This window comes from Opisthocomus hoazin, chromosome 19, assembly GCF_030867145.1.
Source record: "Opisthocomus hoazin isolate bOpiHoa1 chromosome 19, bOpiHoa1.hap1, whole genome shotgun sequence".
Classification (NCBI taxonomy): domain Eukaryota; kingdom Metazoa; phylum Chordata; class Aves; order Opisthocomiformes; family Opisthocomidae; genus Opisthocomus; species Opisthocomus hoazin.
Window position 1 is genome coordinate 12,572,806 of NC_134432.1, and position 22,648 is coordinate 12,595,453.

Consider the following 22,648-nt stretch of genomic DNA (forward strand, 5'->3'; position numbering starts at 1 on the left):
GAAATGGGAACTGCTTTTGGAGCAACTGCTGAGTGGAAAGAGGTTGGGGACTGCTGGCAAAGAACCTGCCCCACTTTGCTGCTTATGATTGCAAAGCATCAGAAGGAATACCTGACTGTTGACCAGAAGGATAAATTCACCTAGTCTGTTAAATAAGAAGTAGATGTCAGGTGAGGCAGGGAGAAGCGTATATACAGCCTGTATTGTTCAGAACACAAGTCCTGTTCATTCGCAATTATCTTTGCATATTTTGGTCAAGGTCTTCTGAGTGTCACCGACCTGTGGTAGGCTTCTGGGGTTTGCTGTGCTTCAGCCTGGCCGTGGTAGGAGAGATGATCCAGGATGCTCTGGTCAGACCCAGAAGGGAGTAACTTTTTCAGTAAAGGATGGTTGGTGTTGGTTTTTGTAACAAACTTCTCTCAGGCTGCTCGGCCTGTGTTGATGGACAGCTTTGTTTCTTCAGTTTCCTGCAATCTGTGGGAGCTTAGCAGGGGATTAGATCACCGCGGTGAGAAGCTGATCTCCATTACTGAGATAAACCTGGAGAATTTCTGCTGAGTTCAAGAGATGTGACCCTGGATTTGTCTCGGCATAATACCAGAATTTCTCTCTCCTGTGTGTGTGTAGCACAGACAACCTCAGTACCTGCACTTGGAGTCATTGATGGAGAAACGCACTAGGAATGGTTTGGCATCAGTCTCCTGGCTAAGAATTAGTGGTGCAGGAGCAGACTGGCACAGCAGAGGTGGAGGATCCCGTAGGGCCATATGAGGTGCTACATTTCAGATGCTGCTCTTGGAAGATGAAAAATGCACGTCTGCCAGGGACCTTGAATGTGGCGTAGGAGACATGGAGTATGTTTGGATTTGTCACAAGGGAGGAGTCGGTATAAACAAGCCGCTCGACGTCCAGATGGTTACCCTGAGCAGGAGACTACTGCACAAAATTGCATTTGTGTGTTCTCCCGTTGTTGAGTGGGAGCAACCACAGACCTTTGACCAAAACACCCTGACCTCAAGCTGCTGCCTCAACCTTCTTCTATTCCCAAGGCGAACTGGAGAACATACGAGAAACTGAATATCTTCAGCGTCACCATCTGTGCTGTTTAGCTCAGGCTGAAGAATCTGGGGGTTTAACTTTGTCTTTGTACCAAATGGTGCACGAAAGCAGATTAATAAAATATTTGTTTTATTGTCACATTCATTGGCCTATACAGCTGTTTTTGGTATGAAGTTCTGCATATGTTCTGACAGCATTAATAAGGAGGTCCTTTGTGCAAGCCCCATGACTGATCCCTGGCTGTGAAAAGCTGATGGTTGTGCACACGCCGGACCCAGTAAGGATCTCTTCTTCCCTGTCCATCTCTGCAAGAGATCCAGGGCGCGGGGCTGGCCAGGAGCCTTGGGACCTGTGCGCAGGAGGGGGTCTCTAGCTGGCTTGAGGGCCAACGAGCTCTCGTCGTTCGATCTAAGGGAAAACAACTTGGGTGGCCCTTGCACAGGGGTAAGGGATTTGCATGACCTTTCTGGCTCCTCGGCTAGCGTTTGCTAGCGATGTTCCACTAGCAAATTTCCCTTCCACCTGTCACTTCCACCATCTTCCCCTTCATCCCACTCCCCTCATGGCTCCCCTTCAGTTTCCCTCATCCTCCCGTACGTGCCCTCTCCATCCACCTCATCTTCCCCCTCAGACCCCTTCACGGCACCGCCATTTCCCTCATGACTTCAAGACACCCCCGTGCCCTCCAGCGCCCTGCTCCCTCATCCTCCCACCGCTCCCCTCACCCTCTCCTTCACCCCCCACTCCTCTCACGGTCCCCCCGATCCCGCTCGGCCCCTCATTCCCCTCAGAGGTTCCCCCCCACCTCCTCACGGGCTGCCCGGGGGCGATGGGGTCCGCGGCGGGGTCCCGCGGGGGCAGCCCCTTCCCGCCCGCCGGGCTCCCGCCATGGCAGCGGGCGGGGCGCGGGCAGCGGCCGGGCGGGAGGCGGGGGCGGTGGAGGAGGAGGGGCCGGAAGGGGATGTGACCGCCCGCCCCGCCGGCCGGGGACGGGGCCGCGCCGGGGGTTCCGGGATCTCCCTCGCCGCTCGCAGTCTCCTTGCGCCCCGCGGCACCCCCGGGGTACTCCGCCCCGCGGCTCTCCGTCCCCCTCCTCCTGCCGGGCCTGGCGGCCCCCCTTCCCGGGCCTGCGGCCGCCCGGCCCCGCCGCCCCCCGCCCGGCCCCCTCCGCGCGTCCCGCCGGGCCGGGCTCGACCCCGCTCCCGCTGCGCGCCCGGGCCTCGCCCGCCGGGGCCTCCCCCGCGGGGATGCGGCCGGCCCGGTCACCCCCGCTCGACCTCTGCTGGCTGCTGAGCAGGAACCGGCCTCCCGGAGCGCGCCCGCGGCCTCGCACCCCGTCCTCCGGCTCCGTCTGAGGCGGGCGGCAGGCCTGGCACCTGCCTTGCTTCGAGGCCGCCATGGCCCCTCATGGCCCGCTGGCCTTCACCTCGGCGAGGGAGAGGTAGCGGCGGCTTGCGGTGGGAGAAGGCGAGGGGCTGTGAGGCCGGACCCCCGCCCCGAGGAGCGCGGAGCCCTGCCAGGCCCGGAGCCCGGCCAGCTGACATGCTTTCGGCGTGCTCGATCCTGCTAGACGTCGACGATACTTGAAGCCGAATCCGTGGCTCTTTGGCCTTTGCGAAACTCAATGCTATGCAAAAGAAAAGGAGGAGGAAAAAAAAAAAAGAAACCTTGACACTGGTTGCAGTGGGAATGGCTGTTTCCTGCCCTGGCTGAGCCGACCTGTGGTTTCTTGCTTGTGAGATGAACTGATTCTCCTTTACCTGGTGGGAGACGTGCTACGTATGGCAACCTGAAACTTTGGTAACGCTTGGTTGTAACTGAGCAGTTGGAACTTTTACTCATTTTCTTTGTATGAAGTCACCTAAGGAGCCTTGTTGCCATCTTCAGAAGCATCGGGGGAACCTGTGCTTCTCTTAATTCTTTGCCTCAAGTGACTTTATCACGCAGCGAGCGCAACCAGTGCACCCACCGAAAATACATTCTCCTTCAAAGATCCTTCCCAACCTGGAAGATCAGGGGTAACAGACGACTTCAGAAACTTCTCGTCCTGGGAAGGGCTGCCCAGAGTTACTTTATGGGGCAGCAGCCTGGAAAAGTTCTTGGGGACCAGAGGAGGCCAAGTCTGCCTGCCCTGCACTTCATCAAAGGAGCAGGGAAGAAGGAGTCATCGAGGCATGGGGGCCCGCACTGTAACGTCTTTGTCGAACATGGTAAGAGGTTTCTGATGGTATTTCTTTTGGTTTAATTTTGATTTGTCAAGTTAGATACAGTATGAATTTATTGAAGGGCATGGTGCAGATACGGAGATACTGTACTTTATGGAAGTCTTTGTTTTCTCTCCCTTGCTTCTTGATACAAATCTTCTGTGATTGTTTATTAAGAAAATACTTGGGTCAGATTGCTTGAAACCTAGGGAGAGGTTATTGTACAGCTAAGTCTGAGCTAGAAGGAAGTAACTTTTTAACATTGTACAAGTTTTGCATTTCTGCCTTAGGTATGATCTGGTTTACAGTCTGGGAAAGTGTTTCATCCTCTTGAAGTTGTCTGCTCCGTAGGTAGAGACCAACCACAGCTGATGGCGATGCTGTGGCCAGCGACGAGTGTTCTTTAATTATCTTTACAAAAGGGACTCTGCTACTGGTGGGGGGAAAGACTTCTTTTGGAAAGGTGGTGGATACTGCTGTTGTGAAAACTGGTTGGAATGAAACACTTTCTTGTTAATTTGCTTAGTGCATTTACAGCACTTTTGGTTAGTGGTTTCTCATAGTGGTGAAGCCTTCATCTCCTGCTCTGATGGATTTAAGTGGTAGAGGCTGAAAGCAGCCAAGTTAGGTGTACAGCAACCCTGTCACTTGCTGGTCTTCCACAAGTTGAGGACTGAGAATCTCAGGAAAGAAGCCAGATGAAAAGCTCAGTAGGACTTGGAGGTGGGTTTAGTGACTGTATCAAAAGTTGCTTTTTTTTACTTGAGGAAAAAAAAAGAACACTAAAGACATTGCAAACTGAAGACATCTCTACAAAAGTGAGGCACGGAAATGCATTGTTTTGCTGAAACTTTTTGGGATAATCCCTGCTTTTGCACAGTGCTTTTTTGATTCTAAGATGCTTTGAGAAGACATGCTACTGGCTGCTGTCTTCGGCTGGAGAACAGGATTTTGACAAAGCTGCTTCAACAGTTTTGTCCTCTTGAGGAAGTTTATCCGAGAACAAAACAAAACTGCATCTGCAATCTTTGTATAACTAGAAATTGAAATATTTTCTGTGTCTGAGAACACAGTTAGTGGAAAAGTTTTGATACAGTTTTGTTTTAGCTGGGCTTTGCTCTCAAGCTTTCTCTCATTCTGTGTTCTAGAGGGGCCCGAGAAATCCTGTGCAGTGTTCAGCAAAGACACAGACAGAGATCTTGTATAGACACTACTGTTTTGAGTTGCATCGGTGTTAATTTCTTTTAATTTCCCATACCAGGTTTGTGCACTGAGGAAACTGAAGGTACTTAAGGGAAGGTCAGAGAATGTAAGGGCTAACTTGGCCCTCTGGTGATATACCGGCTACTGGATTTTGCCAAGCCGTGCTTTCAGTCCTGTGATACACCCGCTCCTCCACACCCAGTGTGGTTGCTGCTTTTACTGCTTTGGACAGAGTTTCAAGGTCAGATGAGATACAGCGAGAGCGCTAACTGCAAGCAGTACAATATTCTAAGTACCTTTGGTGTTTTGATGTAGCAGAAGAACCAGAAACTCTTCTTTTTGATCATCTAACAGGAATAAGCAGATGGTAACTTCTTGCCAGTGTGACCTGAGGTCAGAAGATCCTAGCACATTTGCAAAGAAAAATAGCGTCTATAATGTCCGTAGACCATATGCCCACAAGAGACCTCAGTCTCTTGATTTAGAAAAGAATAAACTTGAAAGGGGACATCAAGGCCAGGACATCTGTTAAGAGAGCTGCAAAAGATCAGCCTCGCTTATCCACATGAGGAAAAGTTTCTTCCTTTGAGTGTATGAAATGGTTCTTCGAAGTACAGGCAGTAGCAGGCTGTGCCACTGTTGTTTGTTGTTCAGCTCTGTTTTGAGTTTGGGCTGCTCGTATCCTGAAGAGTGCTGTCTTAAAATATCTGGAAGAAGATGGAGGGAACAAAGTTCATTGGAGAAAGTTCTTAATTTTCCTCTGTTTTTTTAAATTGTCTTTGAAATATATAGTCTGACAGACTTTATAATTCATGGACAGAATAGTATTTGATGTTTTCGGTCCTATAGAGATATGATGCCGTAGGCTGTAGTTCGTAAAAATAGATTGGTGTTTTTTCAGGGCATAAATTTTTGCGTGTTTGTCTGTCAGTACTTTCGTTACACAGTTTCTTCTAAATGCCAAATGCTGTATCTGGTTTGTCTGTCACACTGTGGGAACTAATTAGTCCCAGGAAAACCTTGTTTCTTGCTTTTCCTAACTAGGAAATGCTTAACGAGACATTCCAGGATGGGCTCCTTAAAGCAAACCCCTAGTGATAGTCGAACTCTTAAAGGTACTTGTTTGAAGTTCTTGTGTATTAAAACCTGTGATAAAACAACAACAACAACAAAGCGGAGTTGGTAGTAACATGGCTCTCCTGTTGTGGCTGCATTTTCATAAAGCTGTTTCATGACTCTTCTTCAGTGGGACCACTACCTGCTGAGTCCTACTGAGGCTCCTTCAGCAGACACTTGGCGGTGATTTTCAGAGCACTGAAGATCTTAATTGCTTCAGTGGTATTGAGTCTTAGCTGAAAGGGTTAGTGACTATTATCAGATACTAACAGTGTAAGGCAAAATAACTTTCAGGGAAGTAATTCCATTTCTCAGTCGTCACGCTCTCCGTAGCACTCAAAGCAATGCATCGAGAGGCTTCTGAAAAGCGAGGAGGCAACTGGCCAGAAATCAGCTCTGCTGGTGGTCAAATGTTCTGTGAGAATAATGCGGAGAGGCTCTAAATTTTGTCATGAGTCGACAGTTGAGGAGTGCATTGACGGGGGAGAAAAATAATCTGTGGGCAAGTCTTGGACTCCTTTCTTTGTATTGCTGCTTTCTCCAGTAAGGGTGTTTCACAAGCTGGAGTTCATACTGGCGTGGTTACCCTGGGCAGCAAGGTAGCCCTTGACGGGATGTTGCGGATTTCATCTTGACACAGATTACTGCATCTCTTAGATTGCTTGCAAGCTTGAAATGGAGACAAAGTGTAAAGGTAATGTTTGCCTCTTTGCTTGTGCTTTCCTCGGCTGAGATACGAGTCTATAGTCACTGCTTTTTGGGAATATCCACTGGGGAGAAAAGCTGTGGTCAGTAGAGAGTTAATGGGAAGACTTCGTCAATGCATTTCGAAGTTTGCACACTAGCGTGTCTTGTGCCTCTCCAGAACATTAATCTCGGCAAAACTCTGAAACTTCTGAAAAGAAAGGTGTATACCCACAGGGCTCAACTCTGATCCCAGAGTTGGCAGTAGTTAACTGGAGTGATCGTTAAACACCACACCTTCTCCAACTGTCTTGGGTAGGTGTTGCTGTGCTGAATGATGAGCAGATTCCCTGAAGCATCTTAGTCGAACAGAATCTCCAAGCAAAAGCAGCACCTGAACGCTTAAAAAATGAATTCTAATCGTTAGACCTGTGATGCTGAGGTGAAGAAGAGGTGCTAGGAGAACTCTTTAGCAAGGTGGTGGATTTGGTCCACAGCTTTGAATTCCATTTGCTGTGCAACTGACTGTCGTGATGCTGCTTAGTCAGCAGCAGAGCAGTGTTCTGAGGGGAGACAACCTGAGCAGTGTCTCCACTTGTGCAAGCCCCAAGGGTTGAGTTTTATATGTGTGCTTTGCTGTGTAAATTGTGACGGTGACTAGGGACCGTCTTTCTGTGGGCATGTTGATGGGATCTTGAGTGTCATTTTTGGATTTAACAATGCAAAATCAAGGTAATTAGTATTTTGAAATATAGGTCTTTCAAATGATGCTTCAGTTTGATGTATATATTTGCTGTCGCTGGTGCCAGTTTTTATGTGGCAGTCAGAAATAATGGATTTGGGAAGAAAATTTGAGTATGAGACTTTCTCATACGCTGCTTCTCGTGACATATAGTGGATCACTGATAGATACAAACCTGGTCTTACAGCTTTTTCGTTGTTTTGAGTTTGAGACATTCTGCAACGTAATACAAATATGGCTAACTGTAAAGTTGGTAGAGAAGGAATTTTCTTTTTGAATCTGTGTTACACCTTTACACTACCAGGGAGTGACAGTTGTCCAGCTTTGACCTTTATTTTAAGTATCTTTAGAATATAGTTGATAAAGCACTCGCACAAGAACGTTCTGTTCTTAGTCTCTTGTAGTGATAAAATGTGGTCTTTCTGATAGTTTCTCTTCCAGCAGAGAAGTGATAGGGAAGCTTGGATGAGCTCTTTACCTTACTGTGAAGAGAGGTGAACTCTGGGAACTGGATCCATTTTTCTTATGCCTGTAGTGCTGCCTATAGCTGGAGTCAGCCTATTACAGTCTCTTTCATATTGGATCTGAACTTTTTTCTTTACAAGGGTGCTGAAAGTTTTAGTGCTTTAATTAGGAAGTAATTTTACAAACCAGATCCATAGCATAAGCTTGCCACAGCTGCCAGTTGGAGACATGCGCGATGAAATGCACTATTAGAGAAAAAAAAAAAACCCAAAAAACTAGAAGTATCTTTTCCTACATTATTGATTAAAAATGGATTTTTAAGAGTCTTTAGGTTTAATCTATTTTGTTTTACACTGTTAAATTTCATGTTTCAACTGTTTGGATTGTGAAAATGAATAAATTACTTTATAATTGGTTCCTTCTTCAGGAGTTAGTGATTGACCAGCATATACAAGTAGAAACTGCAATATATACTGTTATAATTATACTGGTGGTTATTATTTTTGTGAAATGCCAATCATTTTCATATCATGTAGGAAAACGCATAATTCCAAGAAGTTCTATTTGTTGTTGTGAGTAAAATGTTATTAAGAACTGTATGGCTTTGGAATATACTTTTATCAGCTGGGTGGTCCAGTGCAGGTTGTGATCAAGCAATGACATATAACTTTGTACTCATTATCCTTTATCGTACAGGTGAGCTCAATATATCTTCTTTATGTGCAATATACATTTATTAGACAGTCAATTGCCCATACATGGAAATTATTTAAATGACATTCCTTCCGTACTAGAACTGTTTCTTTAAACCCATGTAGTTACAAACCCTGCATTTATCTCTTTCCAATATTCCTTAGGGCATTTTTATATTCTGTCTCTGCTTCACCAACTGCAGAACCTGAGACTTGAAAGGAACTGCTCTGCTGCTCCTGATTCCGCTTTAGACCATTCACCTGAAATTGTATCGTTAGCATCGGCCTCATAGGAGTCCATTATTTCACGCCTGCCTTCCGTATCTCAGGTCTGCGTTCTAAACTGACAGAACTTTCTTCGTCATTAGGTTGGAGATTTGGCAGCTCCCAAACTTTAATTTCCATCTCTATTAGGAGAGACTTATCTCCAGCTTTTGAGATCATTGCTTACGTGTCCAACTTTGATGCACTTCAGTATTAGTCTGGTTAATGCTGACATCTGCTGCACACCAAATGCAGATTTGTTTACAGCCTCTGCCTATATCCCTTTTCATCACACAAAGCCCTTGCTATATTTTTTCCTGTTCCAATTATCAAATACCAGTAGGTTTTGCTAAGAAGCTCCTCTGCAAAACTTGGTCTAGGGTTGGAATATGTTAGGAAAGAGATCTAAGACTTGCTAAACTGCTTTTCCACACACTGAGGTGGAAGATGATGATGATGGGCAAAGGCTAATACTTCTCCTGGGCAAAGGCAGTTCTGTTTTGTGCACTGACTAATCTTTGATAACTTGCCATGTTTAAGCAGTTCATCTGCTTCATGATAAATAGGTAGTGGTTGCTCATGTGCCAGACTTTCATTAATAGATTGTGCTAGTTCTGCATTCTTATTTACAAATTTTAATAGGAAGGCTATGTGCGAAGATCAGGGCAGGGAGGCAAGAGAAAGCTGTAGGGTATTAGTATAGAAATCACTGCTTGTCAGCGATCATCTAATTCAGCACACTTCAACATCTACCAGAAAACTCGCAGTATTTTAAGCTGAAGACTTTAAATCCTAAGCTTGAAATTGAGGAGTTGACACAGTCCCGTTGCTGAGAGTTTTGTCCCTGGTGCTCTCTGCGATGGGCTCTGTGGCACGTGGCAAATCATGAGGGTGCAGGAAGGTGAAAGTTGCCTTAGAAAGTCTTGTCCTGTTGTTGTCGTTTTAGGGTGGGGATGCTGCTGTTTTGTGTCTTGGAACAATAGGGTTGTATTTCCAGCTGTGCTGGTAGGAAGCCTGATAAAGCAGACAAGAAATAAATGGGTGAGCATTGCCAGTCCTGGGCAGTGGTGCTGTGGTTACTGATGTGGATGGGACTGTAACCAGCGTCTTGGCAAGGTGTCAGATAAGGAATGCTGTTAACTGATACCAGGCAGTCAGAGTGCATGGCCACAGTAGTTAGTCCAGCTCTTAACACGCAGCTGATCCCAGTGGTGTGTTCAGTGAAGGTTCATAGCACGCTGCCTTAAGCCTCGGTCCCTGTTTTAGCATCCCCCGATTTCCCAGAATATTACTGCAGCTCCATCGGTGTACTCGATCCACAGCGTAAGGTTCAAACATGTATTGCCGTGGTACTGTGCGGGAGTGGACGTTCAGGGTGTTATAGGTGTCATCTCTTTCAGCTAGATGAAATGCTCTGGTTGATCCGCATGCATGCAGACTGAAGGAAGTGTTTAAAATACTGCTGTCCTTCTGGAGTTACTGTTGCAGATGGACTTTGCTTTCCTTTTTCCCTTTTTTTTTTTTTGGCAAGGGGAGGGGGCTGCCTTCTATCAGCAATGTCTGTTGATAACCGTATAAAGAGTGCTAGTGTCTTCACCCAGAAGTCTTTTGTCGTTTCAGACATACTGTGCCATTCTTGCGAGAAGCAGTAAGTCTCCTTATAAAAAGGTCTGTTGTGAATCGCAGAAGTCCATTGCTGTAGGAACACGCAGAGCAGTTTCAGCAGAAGCAAGAGGGACTCTTGTTGCCTTGCTTTTGTTGACTGTGTCTCATCAGTCAACTCTTATCCTGCTCTGTGCTGATTGAAGATCAATCTAAACAACCTGTAGAGATTATTAACGTGCTTACCAGAGTATGCATTTTGTCAATTTAAAGAGGAATCTTGGACAAAACGGGTAGTGAACATCCAGACAGTTTTAGTAAGTAAAGCTGCCTAAGGCAGTGTCTTTCCTTAGTTCTTAACTATATTACTTTTTAGTTAGAGCTTTCCTTAGTTCTTAACTTTGTTCTTTCTTTAAACTTGCACATTTAATGCCAGTTCTGCACTTAAATGTTAAGCATAACTTTTTGTGAGGTGGCTGAAAGTTGTATAACTCTGATGGCAAAATATGATAGGAATCTGCTAAAACGCGGTGCTGTGCTCTGGGATGAGTCCCTTTCCACACGTCGCGTTGTAGTGATGGGGGAGGCATGTCCTGAGTACCAGCTTGCTTTAGTTTGTGCCTGAAGTACTTTCTGAAGTTAGTGTTGAAATCAGATGCAGGTTTTTTGGGGTTTTTGCCAGCTTTTCTTCCTTGCTGTGATGGGTTAGGCTGTGAAAAGCATGAGCTTGCTTTTCCACGGAGTGATTGCTGCTAATTTACATGGATGCAAGCAAGATCATCATTCTTTCATGAGTGAGGAGACTGCCTGATTTATCTTGTGTCATCTCTCTGCACTGTTTTTACCTAATGAATAGAATTTCACAACAGATTATTAATCATTAAGACTTTGGTTTCATTGTGTGTGTTAAGGAATCTATATTGGTAGACGTTGCCTGCCTTGAGAAGCTTCTTATCCATTAGTGCCGCTTTTCTAAGGCATTGTGGTGCATTCATCTTCCAGACTGACTTCAGTTCTGACCTTATTCCTACCGTATCAACTCCGTACTTCTCGTACGCCTTTCCAGGGCCTGAGCTGTGTCCAGGCTGCCTCTTTGTAGGCTCGTCCTTTGAAGTGCTGTCTGATCCATAGTAGATCCTGTTTGGTCCAGTCTCTCCTTAGAGCTCGTAAAATAGTAAACTGCTGGAACTTACCTGCTGTGGTTTGTACTCCACATTTGCATCAGAGAGGGAATGGTGGCCTCAGAAGCTGGGAATAATGTGTGATGAAGACTATATTGAATTATATATTCTGCTGCCTGTTAAACACCTGGGTTTTGGGATGGCAAAGCGTGCAGAACTGACTGTTTGTACCCTGCCCGATGTCCATTACTGTTGGAAGTACAGAGTGACCTGGGCACGTTCCCGGTGTTTCCCGTTGCACTGACGCTGTATAGGAGGAAATTTCACTGACTCTGCTCATCCAGAATCTACCAGCACACACCTGTCGGCTCTGTCGGGTTTTTGCAGTGACCCCCGTGAGTAGGTAGCTGCCAATCCACACCTGGTGTAACTGATGGCTTCTTCATGGCCTTTTTGTTTTCCGGTGTGTATGCCCAGAATAAATAATGTTGTTTTTCCAGAGGCTGAATGTGTGAATGGTAGTGGGATAAGGACATGGGAACTTTAAAAAGGATGTTGTTTGGCTTTCAGGAAATGTTTGCTATTTCATTCGCGTTCGAGTTGCCCAATTTCAAAGGCTGCTTTTTAGATGCTGTCTCATTTGATGGAACTGCTGAAGGGCTGTTCCTGAGCTCTCGGTGTTCTCAGTTTCTGGCATGGCCACAGCGGGTCATCAACAGGGCTGTTACGCAGTAAACTCGACCATTCTCCCTTGGATTTTTCTGATACCCTTGTTAGAAACCTTGAGAAAATTAAACTGTCATTTGATGCCTTGGCCACCAGGTGTCTTCTTTGAATCTTTTTAATAACTTGCTATGGTTAAAACAAACACCCTGCAGTAAGAAGTGTCTTGGAAATGAGCAAAAGCTAATGGCAAGAACCAGGGTCAGGAGTGACAACTGTGAATTTCAGGAATACTGGCTGTCAAGTCTTTTTAGTTACTTTTGCAGCCTATAATCTTTCTGAGCTTGCTTGCTGATGAAAAAGAGGTTGGTAGGTGATGTTTGCTTTTGCTGTTAATGGGAAAATCTTGCTCCCTCATCACTTCCAAGCTCCATTTCAGCCCAGTCTTCTTTTTTTAAAACAACAGAAATGCTTTTCAGTGCTGTATTCTTTTTCTCTTATTGCTGTCTTCTGCATTTGATCTCATTCCTCTACCAATTTTGTTATGCCATGCTGACTTTTTTAAATTATGTACTTTTTTTTGATATTAAGTTGTGTGGTCCTCTCGGTATAGAAATTGATTCTGTAAATCCTCTTGTAGCCTTGTGTCTGGCATTTCTAAACATGTGAGCTTTTCCTGGTGAGTATGCTCAGGGAATAGCTGAAAACAACACTCAGCCTGTAACAGCTATTTACACAGTTGGTGTTGTCTGAATGTCAGAACTGCTATCACGAAGCTAATTGTGGTAAACTTTTATGAAGTCATAACAATGCTAACAAAAGCGAAGCTGTAATCTAGTAATACTTTATTTTACTCAAATCTCTTTTGGGTGGGAGAATTTTATAACAATGAAGAAGATTCAGTGCATCTAGCAAAATAGTTTAAGCTATAAATATGTATGCTTGAATGGGTTTTTATTATTTTTATTAGTTCTAAGCTCTCTTCATATCCTCTGTAAATCTGACAACACATAATATTCATCTGAAAGCTACATTCTAGTTTAGCCAGAATTACCGGAACAGCTATTGGAGCTGCTGTTGTCTGGCTACACCTAATGTTTGCAAATAACTTGGGAAAGCTCCAATGAAAAGTTCTGAATTAATGCCAAGCTGTTATTTCTTCTTAAATATATTTAACTTGATGGATAAGAAGATGCATTTAAACTTCTCTGCAATCAAACCTTTACTTCTTTTAAGACTATTGATGGATTGCACTAAATGTGTTTGCTGTTTACATTTTCTTCCAAATATGCAGCTATTTAAGACAAAATAGATGTCCTTTACTGGAAATTAACTGGAGGGAAGACGAAGCTATTCTCATCATTTGATACTGTTCATGTTCGTGTAGAAGCTGCAGTTTCTTTGGGCTCTGTGGATTGTCTGTTCTGCCTAAACGGGGCCTCCCACGCAGAGGTTTGGATGTCAAGGTGCTATCGTGTTCCAGGTATTAAGTAGTAATTATTGTTACGAGGTGATCATGTAAGACAGTGCAAGTGTTGCTCAACCCTTCACATTCCATGTCACTAGGAAAAACGTCTGTTGGGCCAACTTCAGTCTAAAGAGACCTCCCTGCAAGAATTACCGGTGCTTTTTACCTTGCTCTTGCTAGAGTGGGTATACAGTGAGGCTCTGCATGACCACAGGTACACCACCAGATGCGCTGTGTGGTTTGTACTGCTCGCTGAGGACAACCTGCAGACGTATTCTAGGTGTTGGTTCTGGAACTGCTGCAGAGATGGGTCTGGAGGGGCCAAATCCTAAAGGCTGTTACTGGTTAGCAAAATGCACAGTGCTAAGAAGACCTCTTAAATAAGTACGTAATATTTTCAGCCAAGCTGAAGGATGACTTAGAATAATAAAGGTTGGATTTTTGACATTGAATACTAGCTTTAAATGCTAATATAATCAGCTTGGTTACTGCAGTTTTGCCTCTGCAAAGCAAAGGTACTGCACGACATTTCGTTGAAGACCTGCCGCAATGTTGATAAGCAGAGCTCTCCTGAGAATAACTGCAAACTTCACTGAGCAGTAGTGTGGCTTTGTAATCGTGGGTGAAACCACAAGATTTGAAGAATATTAAATGCAAATAGTGATCAATGCTGCATTGAGTATCAGGTAAGGATTCAAAGAACCATGAAATGTTAACATGAAATAATTGCATTCCGCTCATTGGAATAAGTAGCACAAATCCAGTGAGGTGCTTTTGTTCCCATTTGATAACTTAGGTTGCTTTTCCCCAGAAAAGTGAATGTTACAGTGTATTGGCCATGTTCACATCATTTAATCCTGCATAACTACAGAAGTATTAAAAACATCAAGGTGAAAGATGCAGACACCAACAGAGCAGATGCTTCTCAGCTCATGTGTCTCCCTCATCTGCAGCGTTTCCAAATTAGGAAGTGGTGGGCTTCAGCCCGACTTCAGAACCTGATGATCTGGAGCCCCTGGTATGAGACGCGTTGCATGGCCACCAGATAGTCTTGAATCACCCGGTGCAGAGGGTGCCTCGTCACCCTGGTCTTGGTGAGTCACAGCAGCGGTGGTGGAACGCTGTCTGCCGGTTGATAAAGGGTGGATGTTGTGGCTGGAGCGGGGAGATTGCTGGTGAGCCGCATCTGAAACAACTGCACCGTGTGGTATCTGAAGTGCTTGGCTGGGCTGAAATATTTGGGCTGTTCTTCCTCTAAATTAGTTTAAATAGCTCCATGGATGTCACCATGTTTTAAATTCCAAAATTAGAAGGACGGCAGCTCTTCTGTGGTTATGAGGCTTTCATCTGCTGAAGTTGTATTTCAGAAAGTTGATGTGCTGCTTGTGAAATGCTCCCCTAAGGCAAATGAAGCCCTCTGGGGAGGGGGACTGAGGACTGGAGCGAATCAGACAGGCATTTTACGTTTCAATTATTAATATAGTGCTTTTTATGATTCTCAAATTGGAATTGCTAGCAGCTGAATTTTAAAAATGTACTACTACTAAAAATTTTAGAACTAACCCCATGCAAGTAAAGGTGCTCTCTGCTACCTCGGAAGCCTCTTTACTACAGTCTTACACAATCGCACTTGGATTTGAATTCTCTTTATCCTTGCTTTGGTGCGTGCTCTGGCTGTATCTGTAGCCAGCTGGCGAGGAGGTACCCATGAGTCCGCGAGAGCTTTGCAGCCTCCTTTGGAGAGGAAGGTCTGACTTAAGGGGAGGTGCATTGAAAAGGTAATTGTAAGGTGCGTTTCTCACTGGCAAAGAAATTCCGATTTATTTGAAATGGATACAAATATGCAGTAGAATTAAAAATTATCACAATGATGCTGAATACAAAGCTGAACAAATGCATTTCCGTAGAGTACAACAAATTGAAGAGAGATCAAAAAAGTGTTTAAAAAAAAAACACCCCGAAACACAATAATCCCCGAGTGTAATACTTTAGGCAAAGTGCTATCAAAAGACGGTGGGGGGAAGGAGGTGTGTGAGTGAGCTTTTGCTAAGTTCTGCTAGTGCACCTAAACCCTGACGGTATTTCTGTGGGCCTGGCTGTTTCGCAGTGCTGTGTGACTGCAGGTCCTGCCCAAACAAAGCCCCACCGGAGCCGGGGGTGTTGGTGCTGGCAGCTGCCTGTATTCATCCCCTTGCACGATGCGGCACCTCCGACTCCTTGAGTACAAACAGCCTGTCCTGACTCTTGATTTTGGGTGCTAACGCGTCAGTCCGAGCATCCTGGGTTTGCTGCGGTGGAGAGAGAATTGCTTTTAGCCCGGGATCGTACCTGGGATGTTTTGTGAAAGGTTTGACTTGAGGAGCTGGCCTGCTCAGGGCTTGGCCTGGGAGTGTTTTACGGGACACGCAAGTAGAAGCCGATAAGGCGGACGTGGGGAGGAGGATGACGGAAATGTGCACGGCTTCTCCGGGGCTCTCTGCCGCTTCCTGCTGCGGGGGCGGTTACGAGCCAGCCTGGATGACAGAGCTCCTGTTATTTTGAAACGTAGCGTACCGCAGATAAACCGCGACAAGGACCTTCGGTCCTGCTTTCCCTTGTGCCACCTATGCTTGTCCTCCCACATCTGGCTCTTGCACACGGTAGAAATGAAAACTCTCGCTACCAAAACTATACCAAATAAAACCAAAAAAAACCTCATCACATGCAGCTTTCTCTTACTGCCTGGCATCAGCTAGTGTTACATTTGCAAGAATAACTGAGATTTTTTCTCCCCCCCATCATTTCCCCTCAGTGCGAGGGTTGTCCTTGGATAAACAAAATGTATATTTTCACGCTGGATAACTGAGGTTTGTGGAGGTAGTGATGCCAGGGATGCGCCAGTGCTGAGGCAGATGAAATGCTGCATTCTGCCCTGTAGCAGGGAACAGCAGTGCATGTCACGGGTGGTCAACAAGTACCTGCTTCGTTTGTTCGTAAGTCAAAAACCACATCCTTTGTCCTTATGTGCTTTATTATCATAAAGCTGCAACTTCTTGCTCTATAAGCCCATATAAACAGGTAATAAAGCTTATTCATAGGGGTGGAAGAGGTTTAAGGAAAGGGTGGAAGTGCCTGGAGGTACTCAGGGATGGGATAATTTGTGTTTGCTGGTTTAAATTAGAAGCGCTGCCTTTTGTACAGGTAATGGTGCTGATACACTGAATGCTATGCACATTAATTTTGCTTTCAAAATTAAAGAAGAAAATGGGGGGGGAAGATTAAACTGGTCTTGTTTAACGCTCTCTAGTAGATGCCTGTCCGATAGCTACCTGTCCTTTGCAAATCTGTGTAGTATTATACCCTGCCAGTTCACGCTCATCTTATAGCTGCTCACCTTTTGTTTTCGAGCTTCCATCGAAGCTGATTTTTTTTTGTTTTGGTTTGTTTTTTTTTGTTTTGGGTTTGGTTTTTGTCTCTACCAGGTTATTGCTTTTTCTCTTGGAGAAACAACTGTCCAAATTGGATGCCCTTGCAGGTTGGCGGGTGGCTTTGTATTCCGTCCGACGATGAAAATCCTGCTGTTGAGCTGAAGGCACGGAAATCCTTGTTTAGAAAAGAAAATCATAATTTCTTACTACCTGCTAGAAAAGCTGTTGGCCTGTACTTACAGGTGACCTGCCAAGGATTTAAAGAATAAAAATCGGATTTTATCCTCTTTTTTTCCTGGTTTTAAGATGGTGAAAGCTGGCATGAAAAATGGTGATTTTCTGAGAGGGGCTTTGTCTGCCCTAAGCAGCGAAAGAGAGCAAACCTAATCTTGTTTTTCTTCTTGGGTCAACTTTTAAGCTCTTGGATATATTAGCTTGCTATTGAAAACAGTATATCTTTCTGCCCCTTTATGTAAAGGGAAATAGATGCCTTGCCCACTCAGTTTGCTATTTTGACATCTTTCTATAGTTCTGTGTAGTTGTTCCTTCCTGCTGCATGGGAGGATGGTGCTTAGCGACTGGCAGTGTCCTGTTCGGGGCAGCCGCACTTCCGACGCCGGTGGCACTCGGGTGAGCGGACGTGCAGAGATCCCTGCTCTCCTCTCCCGCCGCAGCCTCGAACTCTTGAGCTGTTGCTCTGATCGCAAGAGTGGTGCAATCTCAGATTGCTGCTTCTGTCATTAAACATACGAGTTTATGTAACTTGTGAATAGTCTGATTTTTGGTGAATCCTTTGGCAGTCTCTAATGTGCAAAATATTGCCTCCGGCTGCTTAGTGGAAACAAAAAAATCCGGCCTGTTCTTGGGAAACTGGCTTTTCGGCTTTCTGGATGAGACTGATGAAAGTTCTTAGCCAAACTCGTCTGTGTGACTGGGACAAACTAAGTGAAGCCTGGAGGATTATGTGGACAGAAGACTGCTGTGCGTTATAATAAAGAGCTTTGTTTTGAAAAACTGTCTTTTTCTCTTAGATTGCGATTACATGGGATGGGTCTTTGATTTCCCCTTTGCTCTCGCTGGTGGTTGAGGTCTGACCCGGTGCTGGCTGGGGGGCTGGCGGTGCGATCGCAGCACTTTGTGCAGGACAGACACTCACGACTTCCAGTTCAGACACTTTCTTTCTCAGTCTGCTGATTTTTATTTATTTTAACAAACAGTAGCAGAAATTGAAGAAACAGCACACGGGTCCACCTCTTGGCAATTTCCCTTCTTCTATCAGCCCTGACTGAAACAGCGATGGAAGAGAAACATAATTGTAGCAAAATGTTATGTGTCTCCTCCATACCGTAAACCCTGTACTTTAGGAAAAATTGTATTGCTGGACTCAATAGTCCAGAAACATTGTCCTTCCATTTTTTCAATGTTGTCTCTTTCCTGCAAATAATATTTTCATAAGATGCTGTCTGAATTAACGCCATTTATTTTTTTTACGTGAACGGTTGTCTTTCTAGTGTTGTAAAATAATCATTCCAGCTGAGATTGAGTTCCTCATTCAGCATCCATGTTCAGAGGAAATGTCTGAAGGATTACAAAAAGCTAAAAGCTGGGAGGAGGCCATCTTGCTTTGGAGATCCTTTGGGCTTTGAGATTTTGGTTCATAGCACTTGGTATTTTTTTTTCCCTCATGTCTAGGGACATTTTATCATCCTCCTCTTTCCTGTTCCAAGCAATTACCATTTATTTTATCTTCAAGCAGCAGCCTGTGGCAATAAATTTTAGGAAATTCCTTCCCGCCCTTTATTAAGCCCTACATAATCGCTTCCGCTACTCACTCATACATTCATTAAGAAGAATTAAATGAGTGCTGGCGGCCATTAGCAGAGCATTTAATAACCTCTCCAAGGGAAGGTGCAGCAGATTGGAATAAATGAACAGGAGCAAAAACAAATGAAATAACTTCATAGAATATGCTCAACTAATTTGTTCTTAAAAACCCGGCTTATTTACATGAATGTAGCACTTTAAAAATGTGCTGGTGTGAGACCCCTGGCAGAAGAGTCCCCGGTTCAGAAGATCCGCAGGCACTGATGGTGAGCGCTTGGCTTTGGTGCCTGGGGGAAGGGTTGTGGGCTTCTCGGGGAGAGAAAGGGATTTCAGGAGGTCCTGCCCCCTTCTCCAGCTGCTGCTGCCGTCAGCAAGGCTGGTGGCTGTGCGTGCGGATTGCAGCGAGGACATCTGCCTCATAGGAGCTGGGCCATAACTAATAGCTCAGCTCATCTGGTATCAGCCACCCTCGAGATGCTAGTGATGGCTGATCCCTGCCAGGCTGCCTTACGTGAACAACTGCGACCTGTCACCAGTGAGCAAATTACCCCCTCCTCCATCGGTTCCTAACTTCTGTTGTAAAGAAGATTCACGGTCAGCTGACATTTGATGTATGAGGCATCAGCGTCTAAACACCCCTAAATGGCTTTCTGAAATAAAGGTGATTTAGCAGGTATCATTGCGAGCACTTTGCTTGGGAGATCTCGACCAACAAAGTGCCGGGACTACTGATGGACCCGGAGCTGCAGCCTGCGGAGTGGCTGAGGAGTGCGGCCGCTAGCTCTAGTCCCTTCCACTACCGACAGTATTTTAACGGCCCTGTGCATGGTCTGATCTGGGCAGACGCAGGAAAGTCGCTGCGACTCCTGTGGGCTAGCGTGCTCTTCTAACAGCTTGCGAGGGTGCTTAGCTGGATATGCGTTTCCTCGTGTCTTTAAGATGACACCAGCTACTGTTTCACTGGCCTACTCCTGTGTGTAAATTCTGATAGCTGGCACACCGGCCTAAAACCGACGCTGTACACGCGCTGGACTTCCAGTGTCGTAGCAAGTGTATCGCCGCCTGGCTCGGCAGCCTTTAGTGCTGGAGGATCGAATACTGCCGCGTTGCTTTAGCACACTTCGGAGCTTCAGACTGGCTTTTACTTGAAAAATAGACAACTCTAGTAAATAAAAAATGTGAGGACTTCACAGTAGTAGATTTTGTGGCTAGCGTTTCATAATGGAAATGCTGACGACCTTAATTTCATTTCACTGTTACCTGTTTTAGAGGTAAAAATACCGTGCTTCGAATGCAATTCAGGTACTGTGGATGACAGATTTTTGTTGACATTTTGTGGGCTTTTTTTGCTGTAGTCCTTTCTCATCTCATTTGAGGAGCTCAACGAGTTGAGAACAAGGACACAATAATTGCTGTTATTGAACTGAAGATGCAGTTTAAGACTTTTACCTGGATTTTGCTACATTTGATTGATATTTTGTTTTTTTGGCAGGTGAAAGATAATGAGAGTCAGTTTGCAGTTGGAAATATTTGCACTGGAGAATTCCTAATTTTGTTTAGTTATGTTTTTTTCCCCACTTCCTAGTACATATGCATGTTTCCTGTTTTAAATTCTTCATTACACTTTAAGCATCAACAGTGTATGAATGGAGCGAGTCTGCACAAATCATTTCAATATGCGATATGCTGCTAATGCACTCAGAATATCGTATTCTATTCTCTGTGCCAGATAATAGCTCAGATAATAGCTTTCAGACATGTTATAAATAACGTTGGAGGGAGATGGTATGGACATTTGTTTTTAATGTACAAATGTATATATGAACCTGGTTGTTTGCACTGCTTTTTAAATGGCCTAATCACCTTTCATCTAAGGGAAGAAGTAACTGGGAAGGGGGAAAGTTTTGATTGAGCAGATTGGTGTTGGATCTATCTCATGCTGTGATACGTGGACAACAAAGTGTTACTTACAGCAGGACTGAGCCTGCAGCGTAGCAGAAGAGCAGGATGAAATACTGATGATGAGCTAATGTATTCTTACGGGGTCACTCCCCTGCTAGTAAATAGCAGCGCTAGTAATTCTTGCTATTTCTTGCAAGTTTGCAGTATTTCAATTGGGCCCTGGCTTCTGAAGGCAGGCAGTAAAAGCTGAGATACCAGGAACAACCAACGAGCAGCTCTGCCTCCGTCTCCAGTTTTCCTTTTCCCCCCACCGCTTTCCTTGTGGTGTGAGCTGGTGGTACTGGAGCAGATCTTTCTCCATTTTAATTATGCTGGAAGCTTTTGTCCCGGATTTAAGAAACTTAGTTAAAGGCAAAATGTAAATTGCAAATGGTTGCCCTGATGCTAATAAAAGCTAAAAATTGTAATAATATCTTTATTGGTTTGAAACAATTCCCGGGTCCTTTCCTCCTCTCAAGTAATACAAGCTGCTCAGCGCTCTGACATTTGATCGGGAGTTCAGGCAGCCGCAGCGGTGAGCAGCAGCTTGCTAATGGATTTCTGATTGTTCTCCTGGTCCATTCTCCTCCTGATGAATGGTGCAGACTCGGCTCTTGCAGTCTGGGGAACTGATAAAAAACACTTTGCCATCATGTCATTCCATTTTTCCGGGAGAGAAAAAGAGCAGATTTCCTCTCCTGTCCCGATGGCTTGCTATCCTGCTCAATTAGAGAGAGATATATAGAGGAGCAGCCTCCCTATTTGCAGGTGAAATTAGTTTTGCAGCTTACATTAGGTCTTTCCTGGGCAGCTGGTGGAATCCCTGCTTGCTTTGGGGAGGCTTGGGCAGGCTTTCCGACTGCTGTTTCGCTTTGTGAATGCCTTCCAGCGCTGATGTTACAGAGCTGACTGATGCAGCGTTTCTCATGGGGAGGTGTGTGTTGGGGGGAAGTTTCCCTGCCTCCTGGATAAAACACCTTTTTATGCCAGACCTCCACATTTCAGGCGAGTGTAGCCACGCCTGCCTGGGGTCATCGCGCAGAGTCCCCCCGCAGAACGGCCTGCAGTAGGGCTATTGTGCACGGAGCTCGGAGATGTGCTGCGACTGTTGGTTTAATAACTCAGCTTCTGTGGGTCTGGGATGCCTGTGCTAGGACTTGCGGCTGCTAGCGGGGAAATTCAGGATGCTCTTTTTATTTCAGTTATTATGGGATAACGAGCATCTTGAAAATAAAATAGCAATGTAGAAAAACCCCTTCATCTAAAGAATGATTCATTAAAATGTTTTTATCGACTTCAAAACAGCGTTTGCAGCCCCTTTACCGTCCTTAACAACTTTAACCAGCTCATTCCTTTCCCTTGAAGGATTGATTCCCTTCCCACTACTCCCGATGAGCTGTGAAAGTGAATTTCAGGCTTTGTAATTAAGATATCTCGAGTTATTTCTGATTTGTCAACATGACTAATGAAAGGGGTTGTGCATGACGGCTCCTCTCACTGCTGCGCTCTTGCACACGGAGGCATGTTGGGGGTTTGTGGGTGTAAATCAGCGGTTTGCCAGCCTGCGGACTTTGGTTGCTGGAGTAATGGCCCAGCTTAGCCCAGCCAGATCCCCTTCAGGCTGTGCGCCCGCGTCTTGTGTTTTCTGTAGAACTCCAGGCTAATTTAGGCATGGGTTTTGAGCTCGTTGAAGATAGCTGGTGATAAACTGTGTTGTAACAGACCTACATAATAAATACTAATAATGCCTTGCAATATGTTTTATTCCCATGCATCTGAGAGATACCTGCTGTGTGATTTAGCTTGCATTTCAGTGGATATATCTTCTGCCCCTTTCAGTTCTAGAAAAAAGAACTAATGAACTGTTGGCTTAGTCAGCGCTGTTTTATGGCTTGGAAGTTCAGGCTGCGAGTTTCTTTCCATCACAATCTCATCATATTCCACAGCTACCTCTGTTGGCCTAGCTCAGATAAACAGTATTAAATTGTGTCGAAACCGAGACCCTGCGCGCATCGGCGGTGCCGCCTTTCCCTTGCGCAGCCCGCTTGGACCAGGGTGAAGCCCTTTGCCTGCGGGCAGTTGCCTCTAGGGAGAGCTGATGCACAGCGCAGGAGCACCCCATGCGCGGGGCGATTCAGCAGCGGTGTTTATTGGACTCATCCTCTGAGGAGAGCATCCTTTGCTCAGCGTGTA

At 45.2% G+C, this 22,648-nt stretch overlaps 1 protein-coding gene and 1 long non-coding RNA gene across 2 annotated transcripts in view; one reads left to right on the plus strand and one right to left on the minus strand.

Annotated features, from left to right (window-relative positions):
• Positions 1 to 1,171: 1,171 nt before the first annotated feature.
• On the minus strand, positions 1,172 to 1,973 carry LOC142363624 (uncharacterized). The gene is made up of 2 exons (XR_012765869.1): positions 1,865 to 1,973; positions 1,172 to 1,467 (listed from the first exon to the last, which is right to left on the minus strand). It is a non-coding gene; the product is annotated as an uncharacterized LOC142363624 (long non-coding RNA).
• Positions 1,974 to 2,297: 324 nt separating this feature from the next.
• Positions 2,298 to 22,648, plus strand: part of ABL1 (ABL proto-oncogene 1, non-receptor tyrosine kinase) — an 82,931-nt gene continuing 62,580 nt past the window's right edge. The window contains exon 1 of the mRNA XM_009934305.2: positions 2,298 to 3,269. Coding sequence (XP_009932607.2) covers positions 3,134 to 3,269 — 136 coding nt within the window. The 5' untranslated portion in view covers positions 2,298 to 3,133. The remainder of the gene's footprint in view (positions 3,270 to 22,648) is intronic.